Below are 18,411 nucleotides of genomic sequence, written 5' to 3'. Positions count from 1 at the left end.
AGTCTAGGGGAGAATTGGCTTCCTTGCCTTCTCTGGATTCTAGAAGCTGCCTGCCTTCTTAGGCTTCCAGCAGCAGCCCTGCATCTTCACATCTCACTCTGGCTCTTGCACCCGCTCCTGTTGCCACATCTCCTTCTCTGACCCTCCAGCTTCCTTCCATCTTCCACTTATAAGGACCCTGGTGATTGCATTAGGCCAACCCAGATCATCCAGGATCATCTCCCTACCCCAAGATCCTGAACTTTAGCGCATCTGCAAGGTAGCTTTTGCCATGTAAGGTTACATACATACAGGTTCTGGGGGTGAGGAGGTGGATGTCTTTGGGAAGGGAGCATTATTCTGCCTCCCACAATCCCCTCTGAGCTGATTTGGAGGCAGGAGAAGAAAACAGACATCTTAGAATCAAACAGGCCTGGATCTGAACTGGATCTCTCCCACTTGCTGGCCATATAACCTGAGGGAGCTTTCTTTACTTCTCTGAACCTTTTCTCTTATTTTCAAAATAAGCGTAATAATTCATTACTTGCCTCACAGATTTGCTAAGAGTGTAATCAGGCAGCTAACAATAAACTTCAATTCTATTTTTCTCCATTTTATAACTTATGGGTTTTCTTCAATCCTTTTTTTGGTATATTTACCCAAAAAGTCCCTAATGGGGGATACGCCACAGAGCTGAGTAGTGGCTCCTGTCCTCTCTGTTTCCGGTTTGTTCTCTGCCATCACCTGGAAGGCTTCCTAGCCAGACACAATGAGCTGAAGGCTTTCCTTCACCAGATGTCACAGTTTAATCCAGTCATGAGCACTCCTCCTTAGTCTCTGGAAGACTGAGAGCAGTCAGAGCACAGGATGGGGAAGGTCAGTCATCTTCTGGACCAGGCACAGTGTGCTCAGGTTTTCTGGACTTTCCTCTATTGGCCTCTGCCAGACATCCCTCCCCTTGGTGTAGCTGCAGGCTGGTGGGCACATTTCCTAACTTATATCCCGGCTGTGTTTCCTGCCTCCCTTTCTCTGTTACACTGGGGTTACTGGTCTTGAGGAGATGTTGTAGAAAGGACTCAGACAAACCTGAGGTTGAATCCCAGCATGGTCACTTCCCAGAGGTTAACTTGAGCCGTGGGTTTAAGGTTTGTCATCCTCAGCATTCCAGCCTGAAAACAGAGGTGGTAACATCTGCCAAGGGGGCTGCTGAAAGCAAGCTGCAATGTGTGGAAATAAACAGTGTGAGCACAAACCCTGACATATGGCAGGTTTTCAGTAAAAGTCTGACCCCCTCCTCTAGAAGACTCAGGAGATGAGGAGGAAAATAAAGTCAGTAACTCAGTGGGCACCCAAGATGTGTGATGGGTGAGTGTGGAACAGTTCGTTGTCCAAGTTTGCAAGGAACACAGGATTCAAACTCAAAAATCTAGACTCTTCTACCTGCACCAGGTTTCTGCTTTTCTCTCCCCTTTCCAGTGGGAACTTTTCAGCCAGCTTTCTTGCAGGGAGCAGTAAAGGATACTGGTTGAGATGCAGATTCTGGGACCAGACTACTGTGTTTCAGTCCAAAGTGGGATCATTTACCAGCTGTGACCCTAGACAAGTTACTTATCTTCCTGAGACTCAGTTTTCTCATTTGAAAAAGATGACTAAAATGGTAAGAGCCTTGCAAGAGCAATGACATGTAAAGTGCCTACAATGGTCCTTGGCATGTAGCAAACTCTGTAAGTGGGAGTTATTCTTATGTTTTCTAGCTTCTGCACAGAGGGGACCCTTTCTCTCCTCCTTCCATGTCACTCCCTCCTAGTCTTGACAACCGCCTGGCCCTTTCTCCCAGTGAAAAGGGTTTACTTGGAAAGTAGTGAGGTCTCCATCAGCAGCAGTATTTAAGCAAAGCCAGAGAGACTGTCTCCTCAAGATGCAAGAGCAGATGCAGGCATCCAGCATGAGGACTGACCTCAAAAGTTTCATCTAACTCAGATTCTTGAATTCTCAGTTTCTATGGGTTTGCTTGTGTTTGTAAGTCACACAAAAAGTTAAAATCCTTGAGACCTCATGGACTGTAGCCCTCCAGGCTCTTCTGTCCACGGAATTCTCCAGGCAAGAATATTGGAGTGGGTTGCCATTTCCTTCTCTCGGGGATCTACTTGACCCAGGGACAGAACCCAGGTCTCCTTCATTGCAGGCAGATTGTTTACTGTCTGAGCCACTAGGAAAGACCTTTCTATGGGTTTAGTCACCATGAATAGTTTTGGAGCTTTAGAATAAGTCTCCATGTGTTCTCCAACATGAAATTTCCTTGCTTGGAATGTTCTGAAAACAGTATTTTACAGAAAAGGGAGCAGGTTTTGTTAAAAATACACTTGTACTGCATCCCGGAGTCTGGGACTCCTAGAACCATGAGGCTGGGTGCTGAAGGGACAGTTCCTAGCCCTGGAAGAGGTGGGGGCGGGGGTTGGTGCAAGAGGAGGCACGCTCCCAGCTGGGTCCCCACCCAGCCTGATACGGCATGTCTGAACTTGCTCGAGGAGGGCGGGTTGGCAGCTGGCAATTCTGCCTATCCAGAAAGAGCAGCTGGGACCACCACGTCCCTGGAGACTCTTAAGACCCTCTCCCTGATAATGATCAGGGAGAAATGAGCCAGGGTATCCAGAGAAGGCACATGGCACCTGGCTTTGAAGGGGGTTAGAGTGAAACCTCAGCAGAGTGACCCCCAGATCCCTTGCCCTTCACCCTGGCCATAGTCAGAGGAAGCCTGGGACTACCGGGCTGTGAATTCCTAGCTCAGCAAGGGTAGGCTGCATCTGGGGTCATGGGAGGTGACCCTGGAATGGGGAGTATTTGTGTGGGTGACTGACAGGACTGTGTGCAGTGTGTGTGAAATGATCCGTCTCTTTGTGTGTCTTTTTCTGGAGCACGTTTCTATTTAAGCTCCCGACTACCCATATTTCTGGGGTGGATTTGTGTGTGGGCGCCCTGTCGGGGTTGTGTGTGTTGGAGTCACCTTGTGAGTCTGTCTTTGGTACAAGGGCATGAAAAATCTCTTTGTTGTGGGGTTATTGCAGGAGTCAGCCTCGTGTACATGTGTGAGTCATTGGTTCACGTGCAAGAGTGTATTTCTCTTGTCGGCGTGAACGCGGTCCTAGCACACCCCTCCTACCCTGCGGTTCCATCCTTCCTGACGTGCAGCCCTGCCGGGTATGTGATGTGTGTGTCTCCTTCCTCCGGACAATGTCAGCCCCCGGAGGCAGGACTCCATCTATTCTGGTCACCGTGCTGTTGGCCAGTGCCCGAAACGTGCCAGGCACCAGCGGGACACTCAGTATAACAGCACTGAGTGAATGAATGCAGTACCCAATGTCTGAGCGTCTCTCTGGATGTGCAGTCAATGTCGGGGTGATGCTGTCTGTGCGCTGGGCTGGGTGACTGAGAATTTCTGGCTTGTGTCTATGTATGTGTGTGTGATCGACTAGGAATATTTACAAGCATGTATGTGTATGCAAAATTACCATTGATGTGCGTGAAAGAGGCTGAGTGTGTCTGGGGAGCGTGTGTGTAAGCGACTCTCGTGTGCTCCGGCATGTTTGTACATCTCTCACGTGTTTGTATGGCGTAATTGTCTGCTGAGCTAATACCAACCTACGTGTGCTTGGCCGTGTGTGCGTGCCCGTGGTTCGCACCCCTCGCGCCCTGCGCTCGGCCTGGGGGCGGGGAGTGGGGGTGCGGCGGGGGCACTGCGGTTGGGCTGCCCGCCCTCGGCGCTGCGGCGAGGGCACGTCACGGTCCCTCCACGCCCTCGCCGCGGTCCCCGCCTCCCGGTCCTTTGTAGCCGGCCGCGGTGCTCTTCGACAGCCGCCCGGAGGCCCCGCCCCGGCCCCGCCCCGGCCCCGCCCCGGCCCGCACCCCGGCCCGCCCCTGCCCGGGCCGCAGTCGCGCCTGGGCAGCCGCGGGCCCGCACCGAGCGCGGAGCGCGGCGCACGGCGGTGGCCAGGGCTGCGGGCGGGCGGGCGGGGGCGCGGTCGGGCAGCCGGCCTTGGACCGGTATGGCGGACCGGCGGCGCGCGTGGAACACGGAGGATGACCTGCCCGTGTACCTGGCGCGGCCGGGCAGCGCGGCGCAGACCCCGCGCCAGAAGTACGGCGGCATGTTCGCCGCGGTGGAGGGCGCCTACGAGAATAAGACCATCGACTTCGACGCGTACAGCGTGGGCCGCCGCGGCTCGGCGCGCACGCCGCGCAGTGCTGGCCGGCTTGATGCGGTCGGCCTGCCGGGGCCCGGCGGCAGCGAGGACACGGCCAGCGACGTGAGCGAGCCCTCGGGCTCGGCCGTCAGCTCGCCGGGCGAGCGCGACGACAGACCGCCCGCGCTGCGCATCCGCTGCCCCGCGCCCCGCGACCTGCCACTCGGCCGGGACAATGGCCAGGTACCCTCGGGGCGCGCGTGGGCCGGACGGAGGGGGCGGGGCCCTCGGGGCGCGGGGCGTGGGGCTGCCCGGAGGCAGTGCCCGGGGGCCGGAGTGCTGGGGGCCGCTGCCCCCGGGCTTGGGAGAGCGCCCAAGACCCCTCCCCCACTCCATCGTACAGCAGGTTCGGAGAGGTTTGGCCACTCGGTCAGGGTTGGCCAGCATAGTCCCTGAGACTCCAGAGGGTCTTTCGAGATCCAGCCCCCTGCTCCTCCTCTGCAGAAAGGGAGAGACCGAGGTTCTGAGAAGGGAAGTAAGTTGGTTAAAGCCGCCACATGGTCCCTTAGAGCGCAGAGGGCCCTCTGAGGTTAATTTCATACCAAGGTCCTCCTTCTCTGCTTAAGAAGACGAGTAGCTCTGTTCCGCATTCATCCCTTCATTTATTCACTCACTCATGAGGAATTATAGAGCACCTCCTATGTCACTGGCGCCGGGAGAGGTTTAATGAAATGCCTCTGGTTACATGGCTTAAAGCTTAAGCCTTTCTTGAGTGCTCCCTCTGTGTTTTCTGGGGGGAAGGATTTGGTTAAAGATTGAGATCCTCGGGCAGATAGACCTGGAAACCGCGAGGCGCAATCACCCGACACCTTCAGAGAATGTTTCTGAGTCCCGCAGGACGCCAGTGTTCTTGCTTCACAGAGCAAGTTGGAAACAGAGCAGGGATTTGAAGAGGGGTCAGTAGACTTGGAGGTTTTCCTCCTCGTGAAAGCGGGGGAAACATCAGGCAGAGGGAACGCCAGGTCTCGGGCCCTATGGCTCATCTCCCTTTAGCTGGTGGTCACCAGAGCCACTGGGGGAAGATGGATGGATAGACGACCCAGCTGTGGGATATATGGTCAGGTGCTTGGAGAACGGAAACTGGAGCACCCGACGGCCGGAGAGCCATCGCCTCACCCCAGAACTCCATGTCTGAGCACTGCCCAGGTCCCAGGCCACTATGGGTGCTGGGGTCCCTGTTTGGCACTCTAGCCCCACCCCAGGCCAGGGTGGGCGCGACAGACTCACTGTGAAAATTAAATCAGTTAATGACACCAGGTAGCGAGCATTCAATAAACATTCGTCGTGTGTTATGAGTTTTATCATTATCATCATTTTTATGAACCCTTCTTCCCTTAAATGTTATGAGAGGCATACAGTGAGGGAGCCGCAGTTTGATCTGGACAGAAATCGGGGAGGGGGGCTTCCTGGAAGAATGGGGGCTGGGCCGACCTGTGGCTGCTCCGACCCAATTGTGGGTCTCCTCCAGCCCCCATCCTCACACCCCCGGTTTTCTGTCCGGGGAGCTCGGGAACTCTCCGTGGTCCTGAATCTGGAGCCTCGCGGAAGGTCTACCTTGCCCTGGAGTGGGGGCGGGAAGGGGGGCAAGGAACGGAGATATCGAGAGGGTCCCGTCTTCTCGTCCGTATCCCTTTTCTATCTCTCCCTCCCCACCTCCTTCCCTGCTGTCCGACCTCACTTGCGATCCAGGATTAACAGCCTGAGAGGGAGGCTTCGTGGGCCGCGGACCTAGAAACCGAGGCCAATACGGGAAAACCGTGGTTTCCAGTCAGAGCTGTGCGTCCTCTTGAGCCTCAGCTTCTTCATCTGTGAAATGGGGGTGGCATCTCCCAGCCTTTTTCAAGGCGTGGTGGAGTGTCAGGGAGGCGAGAGAGCTTTGTGCACAGCCGGGAGCTGTGGAAGAGCGTCCATCAGGAGCTGCGGTCAATGTCACCAACGCCAGCATCGGCCCTGGGCTCGGCCCCTGAGGGCTCTGCAGCCGCTCCTCGGCCCTTGGGGACGCTGGTCGCTTCCTCTTCCACTGCTCCTTCCTCTCCCCCTCTAGCCCGCTCCCCTTTCTCCATGGTTTCTGGACAAAAGGCAGCGTCTCGGGCGCGCCAAGGACCCCAGGAGCACTCGAGGTTCGGGACCGTGAAGCCAAGGGGCTCGCGGTCTCCCTTGGGGGAGCGTTTTACTCTCCGCAGGTCGAGCGGCCACGGGGCTCGGGTCCCGGAGCCGGCGGGCCTCGCTGCTCCTGCGCGTTGCAGAGGGACCCGCGCCCTCCCCCCAACCCATAAACCTCTTTCCTGGGGAGGAAGGAGGGGTTTCGGTGGCGCAGGCGCAGCGTCTGCCAAGGCCCAAGGCTGAGCGAATGCGGCGCTTTGTACCCGGGAAGTCCACTCGGGAGCTGTGGTCTGTTTGGCCAATAGCGAACCCGCGCCCCTCCCCCGAGTTCTCGACCCCACCCCCGGAGCTCCCCTGCCCAGATGGGCCCTGGGGACTCCCTGGTTCGTGGAATCTAGCACTTAGCAACGCCGAGGAAGGGACTATAGAGTGGGGGGAGAGGGAGACCCCAATTTCCGGTCAGCAGCAAGAATTTAGGACCCCGCTCAGAGCCGAGGCTGAATGAGTGAATGTAGGAGAATGACCTCCAGACTGGGTATGCCATAACCTGGCTTCCAGATACTGCTCTGCTGCAGCTAACATGCTTTATATCCAAGAGAGATTTTACCTGTGTGTTAGCCTCAGTTTCCCACCTGTGAAATGGGAAGCTTATGGCCTAGTGTTCCTGGAATACTAAACTGTTTCTCTTGTGAACATACAATCCCATCTTTATTTATTTATTTTTTTCCATCTTTATTTTAAGGCACAGGCATCTCTGGTCTCCGTCCTGGACTGGAGGGCTGGCTCCAGGGTGGCGCTGGTGGTAAGGGCTTCAGGCCCTAACCTGAGAGGAGGGGGGTGGGTAGGCGGGGGGCTTTAGCAGGCCTAGCGCACCCTCCCTCTGGGTGGCAGCTTGACGTATACAAGATGGGGTCTTTTAACAGGACCTGTGCGCGGGGTTTGAGTTTTGTAGGCCGAAAGTTACAAGGCCGGCATTTTAACCTGCCTGGAGATTTGGGGCACCTGTCTAGTGTTATGGGGGCTTGCCAGGGCTCTTCTTTTTCTTTCGTCAAGTTTATCAAACCATGCCAAAGCCTGCTCCTCACCTCTCCCCGAAGCACCATCTGGACTGTGGGTGCTGGGTTGGCCTTCTCTCCACTGGGAACCAGGATTTCCTTCTCCGCCCACCCCCCGCCTGACCCCTAGCCTGCCCCGGGGGTCGCGGGGATCTTAGTGACAACGGTCTGGCTCTGAAATCAGCAATCACTGTCTGGTAGACAGGCTCTGGGGATGACCCGGTGGCCCCGATGGCAGGGGGCTGTGTGATGTGAGGGGGGTGGCCTGCAGACGGTAGAGCAGGTCAGCCACTAATTAAAGCCTTGTCTTTGGGGGTCCCTGCTGTTGCAGGGAGGTTCGTACTGAGTCCTCTGAGAGACGCGTTCAGTAATGGGGGTGGGAGGGGCGGCAGAGAAAAGCTTCATGGAAAAGAGATGAGTCTGGTAGAGGAGGTAAGATACTCCGAGAGAGGGCACAGTTTGAATAAAGGCTTGGACTTGGGGCTGGATGTGCGCTTGAGCTGTGCTGCGAGGGGTGCAGCAGACACACGGAGGCTGTGGAATGAGAGGTCAAAGGCGGGAGGCTGCTGGACCGTATCCTCAAACACTCCAGCAGCCGAGCTGGAGGGTGGTTCTGGGCATCCGGCCCACATTCCCTCCCCCACACAGACGTTCCGGGAGCCCCCCCCCGCCCCCCGCCCCCCATGCGGGACCGCACACCTGTGGCGCTGCCCGTGGTCTCCGCCTGCGCATCCGAAGTCCATCTCTGGCTTTCAAAAGAGCCCTGAAAAAAACCAGACCTACCCAATCGCCAGAGCGAGGCCGGGGCCCAGCCGAGGGCGTGTGCGCAGGGCGGGGGTCGGCGGGGCTGGTTGGTTGGGGGGCGGGGGGCGGAGTGCCGGGAAGGGGGTGATCGGAAGGGAAGCGCTTCCTGGTTCGAGGCGAGAGGGGCGAATCGGGCTGGGCTCCGCGCCGCCGGGAGGAGCTGTCTGTCTGCAGCCCCCTCCTCCCGCCCTCGTCCCGCCCTCCTCGCGGAGCCGGGCGGTGCAGGCAGCCGGAGCGGCGGCGGCGGGCGAGCGGGCCGAGCAGCCGCGGGCAGCCGAGCCTCCGTGCCTCTCGTCACTGGGCCGGGGCCTTTGTCGCCGCGCCCGCGGGAAGCGGGACCGAGAGACAGCCGCACCAAGCGAAAGCCAGCCCCACAAAGTCCCCCGGCCGGGCCGAGGGCGCCAGAGGTGGGGAGGGGGGCCATGTCTTACCAGGGCAAGAAGAGCATCCCGCACATCACGGTAAGCCGGGCCCCCGCCCCCCCGAGCCCCGCCGGTCTCGGTTCAGTGGGGGGTGGGCGCTTCGCGGATCGGCCGGGGTCCGCAGGGGAGGCCGGCCAGGCTTCCTGCGGCGCGGCGGGTGGGGCGGGGCCGGGCTCGGCTCTGGAGGCCCCCCCCCCCCAGCCTCTGGGGACAAAGGGGAGGAGGGGGAGCCCCGCGGGGCGGGGCGGGGCTGGAGCCTCGGGTCCCGTTCCCCGCGGGCTTGCAGCCGCCTCCCCCGCGGCCACCGCCCCCCGCCCCCTTCGCCGCGGGATGTGCCAGAGGATGGCGCGGACTGAGAGGATGCGGAGCTGAACAAAAGAGGGAGGGGCGCGGGGGTCCGAACCCGCTCCTTCCTTGTCCTGGAGCTGCAACTCCAGCGCGGGGGTAGAAGGGGGGGCTTTGCACCGTCCAGCTCTGGGCTCTCGCGGCAGCGTTCCTTGCCTGCTAAGAAGGGGAAAGGGTCGAGTATTGCCCCCCACTTCCCGCCCAGACCGGTGGAGTGGAAGTCTGGACCTGGAGACAAGCGCCATGATGGAGGAGCCCCTCCCAATCCTCACGGCAGCTAAAAATAACCTGATGGAGAGGCTCTGGGGGGGGCTGTGGCCCTGAAAGGGTTAACACTGGGGTTGGGGGTGGGGGTTAGGAATGGCGGCAGGGGGTGAGCGGTCCTCTGGGTCCCTGGGTGTGGCCGGAAACAAAGGATCCCAGGTCTTTCGGCTTTGTCTCAGGATGGGGAGCTGAGGGCACAGCGGGGCCTGGAGACCTGGCCTCCATCCTCGCTGCCTGCCGGTCTCTAGAGCTGAACTACACGGTTCCTGAGGGATGTGGACCTCGGGTGCTGGGGCAAACCATGGGCCTTGGGTGGCTGGTATCTGAGCAGCTAGGTGCTGGTAGGTGGTCTGCTGGAATTCCATCTCCATGGAATCCTCGAGAAGATGCTTGAGGTTTGAGACAGGAAATCTAGCATCCTCCTTTATCCAGAAGGGATAAAAGCTCAGGGATAGCCCCAAAGCACCTTGGAGAGGGCCACATTGGGTAAGGAGAAAGGAACTGATGTTACCCACTTATCTGCCCAGTGTATTGTGGATCTTGTTTTATTGAACCTTCTCAATAAGCCTTCTGAAGGAGGCCTTGTCCACCTAAAGCTCTCAGAGGCTGGAGCCCTGGGATGCAGTTGATAGGAAGGTTGGGAAGGGGCTGGTCCCCGTCCTCTCCAGAAGAGCCCTGCCTCCTGCCCGACTCTGGACTGAGTCTTCCCTTAGAAAACTCCTTGGCCCAGCTTCAGGTCTTGTCAGCCGACCATTGCTGAGTCACATCCAGAGATGTGACCCGAGAAGATGGGACCACCTCTTAGCCATCCCTAATCCGTGCCCTCTGAGATACAGAGGTGTATGTGACCAATCCCTTAATGCTGTAGCTGGCTAAGAATCCATAGGAGGGATGTGGTTGCCCTGGGGCCAGGCAGTGTGGGAGGAAAGTGTGGAATATTTGTAGAAACCAGTCCCAGCTTCTGGACTCTGACACTGCACCCGGGGGAACTGAGGCAGGAGATGGAGGTGATGCAGTGACGGATGAGTTCGGAGGCCTGGGTACCTTTGTGGCTATGGACCACAGCAGGTCTGTATATCCTGTACTGGACCCCCGTTTCCATGAAGGAAGTTTAGCAAGATGGTCTTTGAGGTGGGTCTATAGGAGCAGTGCCACTGGAGTTGTATCGTTCTGTCTATACAACCGCAGTAGTCTCTCTGCCTGCTGGCTGTGACCCTCTGGAGTGGAGCTGAACTAGCCCGGCTTTTATACCAGATGGATATGGGTGTTCATCCCTGCTCTGCCTCCTTTCTGAGCCTTGGGGCTCTGCTATCCAAAGTGTGGCAAACCCTGGCTATTTCACAGGATCCTGAAGCATTCAAGAGGACCCTGGCAAAGGGTTTAGTGTTTGGTGGGCACACAGCAATGGCTTCAGAACTTCTGGCCGATCCTGCTTCTTTAGTCCTTTGTGCAAAGCAGACAGTCAACCTATGTGTTAAAGAGAATTAGATGAGTGGCTCTGACAGCTCCAGTAGTGTGGGGAGGAGAGATGCTGAAAATGACCCTTGGTTCCTGGAAAAGTTGTCCTTGACAAGGCATTTGTGTTTAATGTAGTCCACGTAGTCCACTCCTGGAGTAGGACATGGCAGGCCACTCCAATATTCTTGCCTGGAAAATTCCATGGACAGAGGAGCCTGGCAGGCTGCAGTCCACGGGGTCACAAAGAGTTGGACACGACTGAGCCACTGAGCATGTAGTCCACTCCAGCTAGAAAGGGTGTGTGGTTAGAGGAGAAGCCAGAGACGATGGACTTGGATGGAGCTCCTTTGTAGGGCCTACCGCTTCTTGAGAACCTTTGGCTGATAATGGGCAAGAAGTGACGAGAACCGAATGCCATCCAGTGAGTGGACGGGCATTGTGGCTCTTCACTTGCTGCTCCCTTAACCTGTTCAATAGTACTCAGTTCGTAGGTTAATAATAATAATAGGATCTGGTCTGTTCCATGCACCTTCTGGGCACTAAGGAAAGTGGGCATGGGATGGGCGTGTCCTTCACCATTGCAGAGTTTAGTAAAGACAGACATTTCAGCCTGAAATGGTAACAAAGTGTGTGTGTGTAGGAAGGGCGGGGGTTGTTACAAGGGAAATAGAGGAGGCTTGAGGGGACCATCGCAGCTACATCCAGTTCCGAGAGGAGGAGGGAGTTAGGGAGGAGGGAGGGGATTCTCTGAGAGTCAGGGGAGGCCCTGAGGCCAAAGAGTGTGACCCCTTGGAGAAACTGAAGGGAAGTCAGCATTGCGGAGCCCGACCTCTGCATCTGAGCGCAGCTTCTCTGTGCAGTTAGAGCAAATCCTGGAGACAGGTAAGATGTTTTTGGCAGCCATGGTGTGTGTGTGGCCTGTGGAGAGACCAAGTAGTTGGGGCTGTCAAAAGGACCAAGATGCATCCGTAAGTCCCCTTGATGTTGGGTCTCTGTGCCCCCTGAGCCTCAGCTCGCTCGTCTGAACAAAGGGGATAAGGTAGCAGCTTTGGCAGTGAAATCAGAGATGGGAGAGAGGATGTGAGCAGAGGAGGAGAAGGGACACCCCAGATAGGGCACAGTGGGGACAAAGGCGGGGGACAGCTGAGTCACAGGAGCCCTCTTCTACTCACGTTGACTCTGGTGTCTTTTCCTCTATTCTTTGCCTCCACCTTTTTCTGAGATACTAGAGTAGCCTGATAGAGAAGAGGAAAAAAAAAAAAAATCAAAACACTTGGTTTCAGCCCCCAAGGATTGTTTAATATTAATAAAACTCCCTTTCACGTGTGGCTTTTTAAAAAATAATGGCGCAGCCAGGATTAATTTAAAGCAGGTTTTTTGTGCCCACTTGGGTGGTTAAGTGAGGAGGGCATCCTGGGTGTGGCTCTGAACAAAGGCCCAGGGCTGGGGGCCCTGCAGATGCGCTGTGTCCCCATGGAGCCTTCAAAGGGGAGGCAGGAGTGTCCACTGAGATGGTTCAAGAATTATTATTATTACAAATAAGACTTCATGTGTACTGACCATTTGTGATGTTTGCAGACCATTATGGCATTCAAAAGGATTTCAAAAAAAAAAAAGGATTTGTGTGATCTTTAACTGGGTCTTCTGAGGAAGGCAGCCTGTTTCTCAAAGAGTAAACTGAGATGACAAAGTCTTTAAAGCTTCTTTGGTGGCCTGTGGAGGAATGAAGAGGTCCATTCAAGCAGGGAAGTGTAGATAGTCTGGTCTGCCTGCTAAATAGTCACCGTCGGATTGAAATCTTTGTGTGTGAGTGTGTGTTAGTTCAAACATTAAAGATGAGATGAACAGGTAAGAAAGTGATCATTAAATAAAAAGTACACCAGACTCAATTACCTAATAGACAGATGTGCAAAAAGCTTGTTTCTTCCCAAAGATGGTGTTCAGCCTACCTTAAACTATGTGCTTTATCTTGGTGCCTTTTTATGTAAAGAATTTGAGATGCCTACAGGGATTTGTCATGCATCTAGTAAAATCGGAGGGAAGTAGACTAGCAGGACTGAGACTCAAGGAAGAGCAGAGACCAAACCTGCGCCAGTGATCTGGCCCACAAGAGCAGGGCTAGCTGACATCTGGTTCAGAACTGGGGCTTCTGTCATCCTGGGCACAGAAGCAGACAGTCTCAGCTTGGTCAAGTTCATGATGAGACAAGGAGTAGTTGGCCATATTCTTTGGGGTAAAATTATTTTAAACTAGATTCTTGAAAAGTGTATCAGAGAGCATGCAGGTGATACTGCGTTGTGACATCTTCTCTAACATAACCGTAGCCACTTAGCCCTGAGTGCCTGTGTTTTATAATGAACTTGGCCAAGACTGAGCACATGAAAACACATAATATAACGTTTGTGAATGCACACAGTGAGTGACTAACAGATGACCGTTCCCTCCCCCCAACACAGGAGATGAAGATACAGAATGACAGGTAATCAGCGACTGTTAACTGCAGATCTTCTCTGTTCCTTGAATTATGCAAGATGCAATGGGTGGTTAGAAACACATATTTCATGATCTTGACCTTTCCAGCTAAATGAAAAATTGCACATACTTGGAATGACTGAAAAATGACCAGAGGGCAATCTCTGGAATAGAGCACAGGTGTTAGAGGTGTTTAGAGAAGGGGGGGCTCAGCTCTTGCCAGAAGCAATTGGAGTTGGTCTCTTGGGGCTTGGGGGATGGCATGAGCTAGGTGTTGAGGGGTTTGATTGGTGTAGGTACAGGAAAAGCATGCAGGGCAGGTGGAACAGCATGGACAAGACCTGGGCTGGAGAATGAATGTGATCAGCAGAGTGAGGATTTTACATGCTGAATCCAAGGATGAGAATCTTGAAATAAATTTGAATGGCCGGGGAACTGGAGAATTCTACAAGGCTTTAGAAGTCAGGAAGAATGTGCCCAAAGTGACGGAAATAGCCCATGGGTTCTAAGTCTGGCTTAAATGCAAATGGGATGTTTAATCTTGGACAAGTCAGTCCTTCTCTGGGCCTCAGATCCCTTTTCTTTACAGAATTGGAGTAGATACTTCAGCTCCAAGTTATAGGAAATTCTGACTTTATTCTGAGGGTAATAGGAAGCCTCTGGAAGTTCTTGAGCTGGGAGGATGGTGATAAAGGCAGCGTGGAAGAATGTGGATTCTGAAGCCAAACTCTCTGGGTTTGAATCCTAGCTGTTCTGCTTACTTGCTGTGTAATTTTGGTAAGTCACTTAATTTCTCTATGTAGCAAAGGGAAGCCTGGTGTGCTGCAGTCTATGCAGTTACAAAGAGTTGGACACGATTGATGCGACTTAGCATACACACATGTATTTTATGTTAATATTAGACTGTATTCATAGATCCTTAGTGATTCAGTCCTAAGCAAATATTTGATTTATACAGCATCAAAGTTGAGAAAAACCTTTTAATTTTTTCTGTGTTTATACATTTGAGGCAGCAGAAAAGAGTGTCCAGTGCTTCTCCCCCACCCCCAGCCTCCCCTCTAGTGTGGGAGTTTTAAGTACCCTGTCCTTGCTTACCTCCAGTGGCAGGGAGATCACCATTTTGCACAGCAGCCTGCTTTCTCCTGGACAGTTCTTTTGTTGGAAAGTCTTAATATGAGAGGGAGAGTCTGCCTTTTGCCCTCGAATTTTTCACAGATTTCTTCCTCTTTCACACTGATACTCCTGGAGGCTCTGGAAGATATTTCTCAGTTACCTAGGGCCTTCTCCTTTCCAAATTATTCCCAGTTCTTTAGTACAATTTCTAAGTACAATATTTGGATTTTTCTTAACTATTTTTCCTCTCCCCCCCCCCCTTTTTTCTTTTTGCTATTCTTTGTTTCTGAGCATGGAGAACAAAATAGATTCAAAATAAAACTTTAGTTATTGGGCATCTTTTAAACTGGTTTGGGCTTCCCAGGTGGTGCTAGTGGTAAAGAACCCGCCTGCCAATGCAGGAGATATGAGGGATGCAGATTCAATCCTTGGGTTGGGAAGATCCCCTGGAGGAGGGAATGGCAACCCATTCCAGTATTCTTGCCTGGAGAATTCCATGGACAGAGGAGCCTGGTGGGCTGCAGTCCATAGGGTTGCAAAGAGTCGGACATGGCTGAAGTGGCTTAGCACACAGTGCAAACTGGTTTAAATACTTTCTAGGGTCAGACTCCTTTGAGAAGCTGATAAAAACAATGGAAGCTTTTCCTGCTTCCTCAAAAACACACAGAACATTCAGCATAAGGCATTGGGCTTCACAGGCCAGTATTTAGTGTGCCGAGAGCTTTTACTTAAGTAATCCTGTTAGTTGGGTGCTTTGATTAGCTCCACTAACAGGAAAAAAAAAACCAACTGGAACACAGAGATTAAATTCTTACCACAGGTCACAACTAACACTACCAGCTAACAACTTGTATGGGAGTAAGCTGTAGTCTCTGGGGTGAAGGATCTCACAGTCTCATGGGTGAAATAGTCAAACAAAAATGAGCCAAAAGATGAAGAGCTGTACAGTTGTGAAATGATGCTAATGAGGAGCGCAAGCCCTATGCCACAGGGACTCCAGGAGGTGAGCACATGCTCCTGGAGGCAGAGCGCTGCGCCTGACAAGGTGAGCTGGAAATTGGTGGGCAGCAGGTGTGGCGGGCAGGCCAGGTAGCAGATGCCAGAGACGAAGGCACAGGGCTGTGTAAGTGCAGCTTAGAGAGGCAGAGTGCAGTGCGGCGCTCGACTGCTTCAGTCGTGTCCGACTCTCTGCGACCCTACTGACTGTAGCCCGCCAGGCTCCTCTGTCCGTGCAATTCTCCAGGCGAGAATACTGGAGCGGGTTTCCATGCTCTTCTCCAGGGGATCTTCCCGACCCAGAGATCGAATCCATGTCTCTTACATCTCTCTGCACTGGCAGGAGGGCTCTTTACCATTAACGCCACCTGGGAAGTGTTAGATAACCAGACTGTAGTGTGAGTAGACGAATATGGTGCAACACTTGGAGAGGGCAAGGGTCAGACCAGGAAGAGCCTGGGAGGCTTACTTTATCCTACACGTGAGTACACTCTGGAGAGAGGTTTAAGGAGAGGCACGACATGGTCAGTCCCATGAACAGAGGAGCCTGGCAGGCTACAGTCTGTGGGGTCCCAAGAGTCAGATGTGGCTGAGCAGCTAGTCACACACACGACATGGTTGCATTTGTGTCTCAGAAAGGTCCCTGGCTGTTTTGTGGCGGGGACAAGGCAGGCAGCAGGGGGACGGGGAGGAGGGCTCATTTGGGGCAGGTGCAGTGGGAGGTGGAGATCAGCAGGTCGGTATAAGGATACTTCTGGAATAGATGTTGGTTTTGGGGTGTGAGAGGTTAGAGAGAAGCTGAAAATGGAACTGGGCGTTTGAATGGGATTTATTTCCCCGGGTTGCAAGGACTTTAAAAATCAGACACTAACCTCTGTCCACACGTCAATTCATTTAATTTTTCAAAACCACTCTCTGCCTTACAGATAGAACACTGAAGTTCAGAGAGGTAAATGTACCTAAGGAACAAGGGTAATAAGTGTGGGGCCCACTTAGAACTCAGGCATTCTGGCCTCTACCCACCATCCTTAGCCAGCAGACAACACTGCTTCCCTATTAAATGAGCATAAGTAAGATCATAAGTGTGGAAGCATCTGGCTCACAGGGGGTGTTGTCAGTAATTGTTAGGTGAATGCATGCATGCTCAGTTGCTTAGTCATGTCCGACCCTTTGTGACTCTGTGGACTGTAGCCCACCAGCCTCCTCTGTCCATGGCATTTCCCCAGGAAGAATACTGAAGTGGATTGTCATTGCCTCCTCCAAGGGATCTTCCTGAACCAGAGATCAAACCTGCATCTCTTGCGTCTCCTGCATTGCAGGCAGATTCTTTACCTCTGTGCCACCTAGGATGCGTTTATTAGGTGAATAGGGCTTAGTGTTTCCTATGTTACCACTGGAGAGCCCTTTCCAAATTTCAGAGCCTTTAGTCTGCCTACTCCTTTTTGGCCACGCTCACAGCAGTCCCATCAGAAGGGTGGGTGAGATGCATGACCTTGGAAATGAGCTTGATCTGTATGATCTATTCTTGCTTATTCCCGTTCTTCTTCAAAGGAGGAAATTGAGGCACAGGCACCTTAACTGGGAGCACGGGTAACTATCACAGGACACTGGGTCGTCACTTGGTAGGTACCCAGTGGTACTAGGTTCAAATCTGTCTCCACTGTCTCCTGGCTGGGTGACCTTGAGCAGATTATATCACTTCTCTGAGTTTGCTTATTTGTAGCAATAATACCTGCTTCTTAATGTGACTTCGGAATTAAAAACAGGAAAAAAAAAGAATGAGAAATGAAAATCCGTGTAATGAAACTGGTCCTTTGTATGTATTCAGGAATGTAGTTTTCTTGAAGGCAAAGGATTTCTGTCCAGATTGCTTTATCTAAGAGGAAAAGCAGAGACCAGGAAGTGCAGAAATGGGTCTCCACAAACATATGGATTTGTCTGGCTTCTCCCTTCTGTAGGAAGCCTGAAGACCTTGCCTGCTCCTGGGGTCATGACAGAGCTGTGTTATTTTAAAACCAGATATTCAGTTCATCAGGGAGTATTTGCTGAATATCTGTTAGGTACAGTGGAACTTGAGATCTCGTTAAAATTGCAGTTGCCATGGAAATGGGCCTGAGCTCACAGAAAATCCTGCAGTCCCTGGAGACCACCTGTATTTCTGATTCATGAAGGAGGGCGATGCAGCCATGTCCTCTCCCCAGGCGGGTGGAGAGCAAATGTGTGTTCATTGCATTCAGTCTCAGGCCTGTTGCCACTCCCAGGGTTGCTTTCCTGGAAAGTGTGGCAAAGGGCTGCTGGCTGACAGTCTGTCCCCTGAGGCAAAACCAAAGGCAAATGATTTTTGTGAATTAATGGGAGCATGCAGCTGCGGTGTAGGTAGCTCTTGCTACTGCAGGGAGGCTGGTTGGTACAACTGTGAGGGGAGCCTAGAAGAAAGAGGGATCTGGTCATTAGGGGTAGGAACAGAGTCATGGGTTTATAAAATATTTGAGCTAGAAAATCAGACAGCAACTACTGGGGCTGTGGCTCCTGGTACAAGTTTTGGGTGGTGTATCAGTTCACTTTGATGCAATAATACTGCATAGCAAACAACCCCGTTATTCTGTGGCTTACAACAAGAGTTATCTTGTTCTCAGGTCTGTGGGTGGCAGAGGCTTAGCTGGACTCAGCTAGACTTGTCTTCAGGTTTCTGTTTAAATCAGGCGTGCTCCTCACCGCATCCCATTCCGGGACTCAGACTGAAGGAGGCATCATTCCTTGGGTCCTGCAGTTTTTCTGGTGGAGGATGGACTCTCAAAGAAACTGAGCTGAAACCCACCCGCCTCTTGAAGCTTGTGCTCAGATTGGTGCGCTCACATCACTCTCAGTCTGTTGGTCAAAGTGAGTCTGGCAGGCACACCCACAGTCTGTGCGACTGGCAGAGCCCTGCCCCCCACTCTGGGGCATGGCAAGGGTGGGAGGGCAGAAGGAATGTGAAAGAAATACCCCAGTCTACCGCAGAAGGCCTCCGTCAAGAGTGTCTGAGGTGTTCGTTAATAACAAATTCCTGGCCCTTAAACTAGATCCGGCAATTGAAAATCTTGACAAAAGCACTAGGGTTGGACTCCCAGTGGATTTGCAGCATTATCTAGGCTCTGGTGCCATGTTGTGAATTGTACT

At 53.4% G+C, this 18,411-nt stretch overlaps 1 protein-coding gene across 1 annotated transcript in view; it reads left to right on the top strand.

The window, feature by feature from the left end:
• Window positions 1–4,022: 4,022 nt before the first annotated feature.
• The window catches only part of CRMP1 (collapsin response mediator protein 1), a 61,890-nt gene continuing 47,501 nt past the window's right edge, over window positions 4,023–18,411 (top strand). Inside the window, exon 1 of the mRNA XM_065914404.1 lies at window positions 4,023–4,403. Within this exon, the coding sequence (XP_065770476.1) occupies window positions 4,023–4,403 (381 nt within the window). The remainder of the gene's footprint in view (window positions 4,404–18,411) is intronic.

Source organism: Muntiacus reevesi, chromosome 22 (genome assembly GCF_963930625.1).
Source record: "Muntiacus reevesi chromosome 22, mMunRee1.1, whole genome shotgun sequence".
Lineage (NCBI taxonomy): Eukaryota > Metazoa > Chordata > Mammalia > Artiodactyla > Cervidae > Muntiacus > Muntiacus reevesi.
This window is presented reverse-complemented; position numbering and strand designations above follow the sequence as displayed.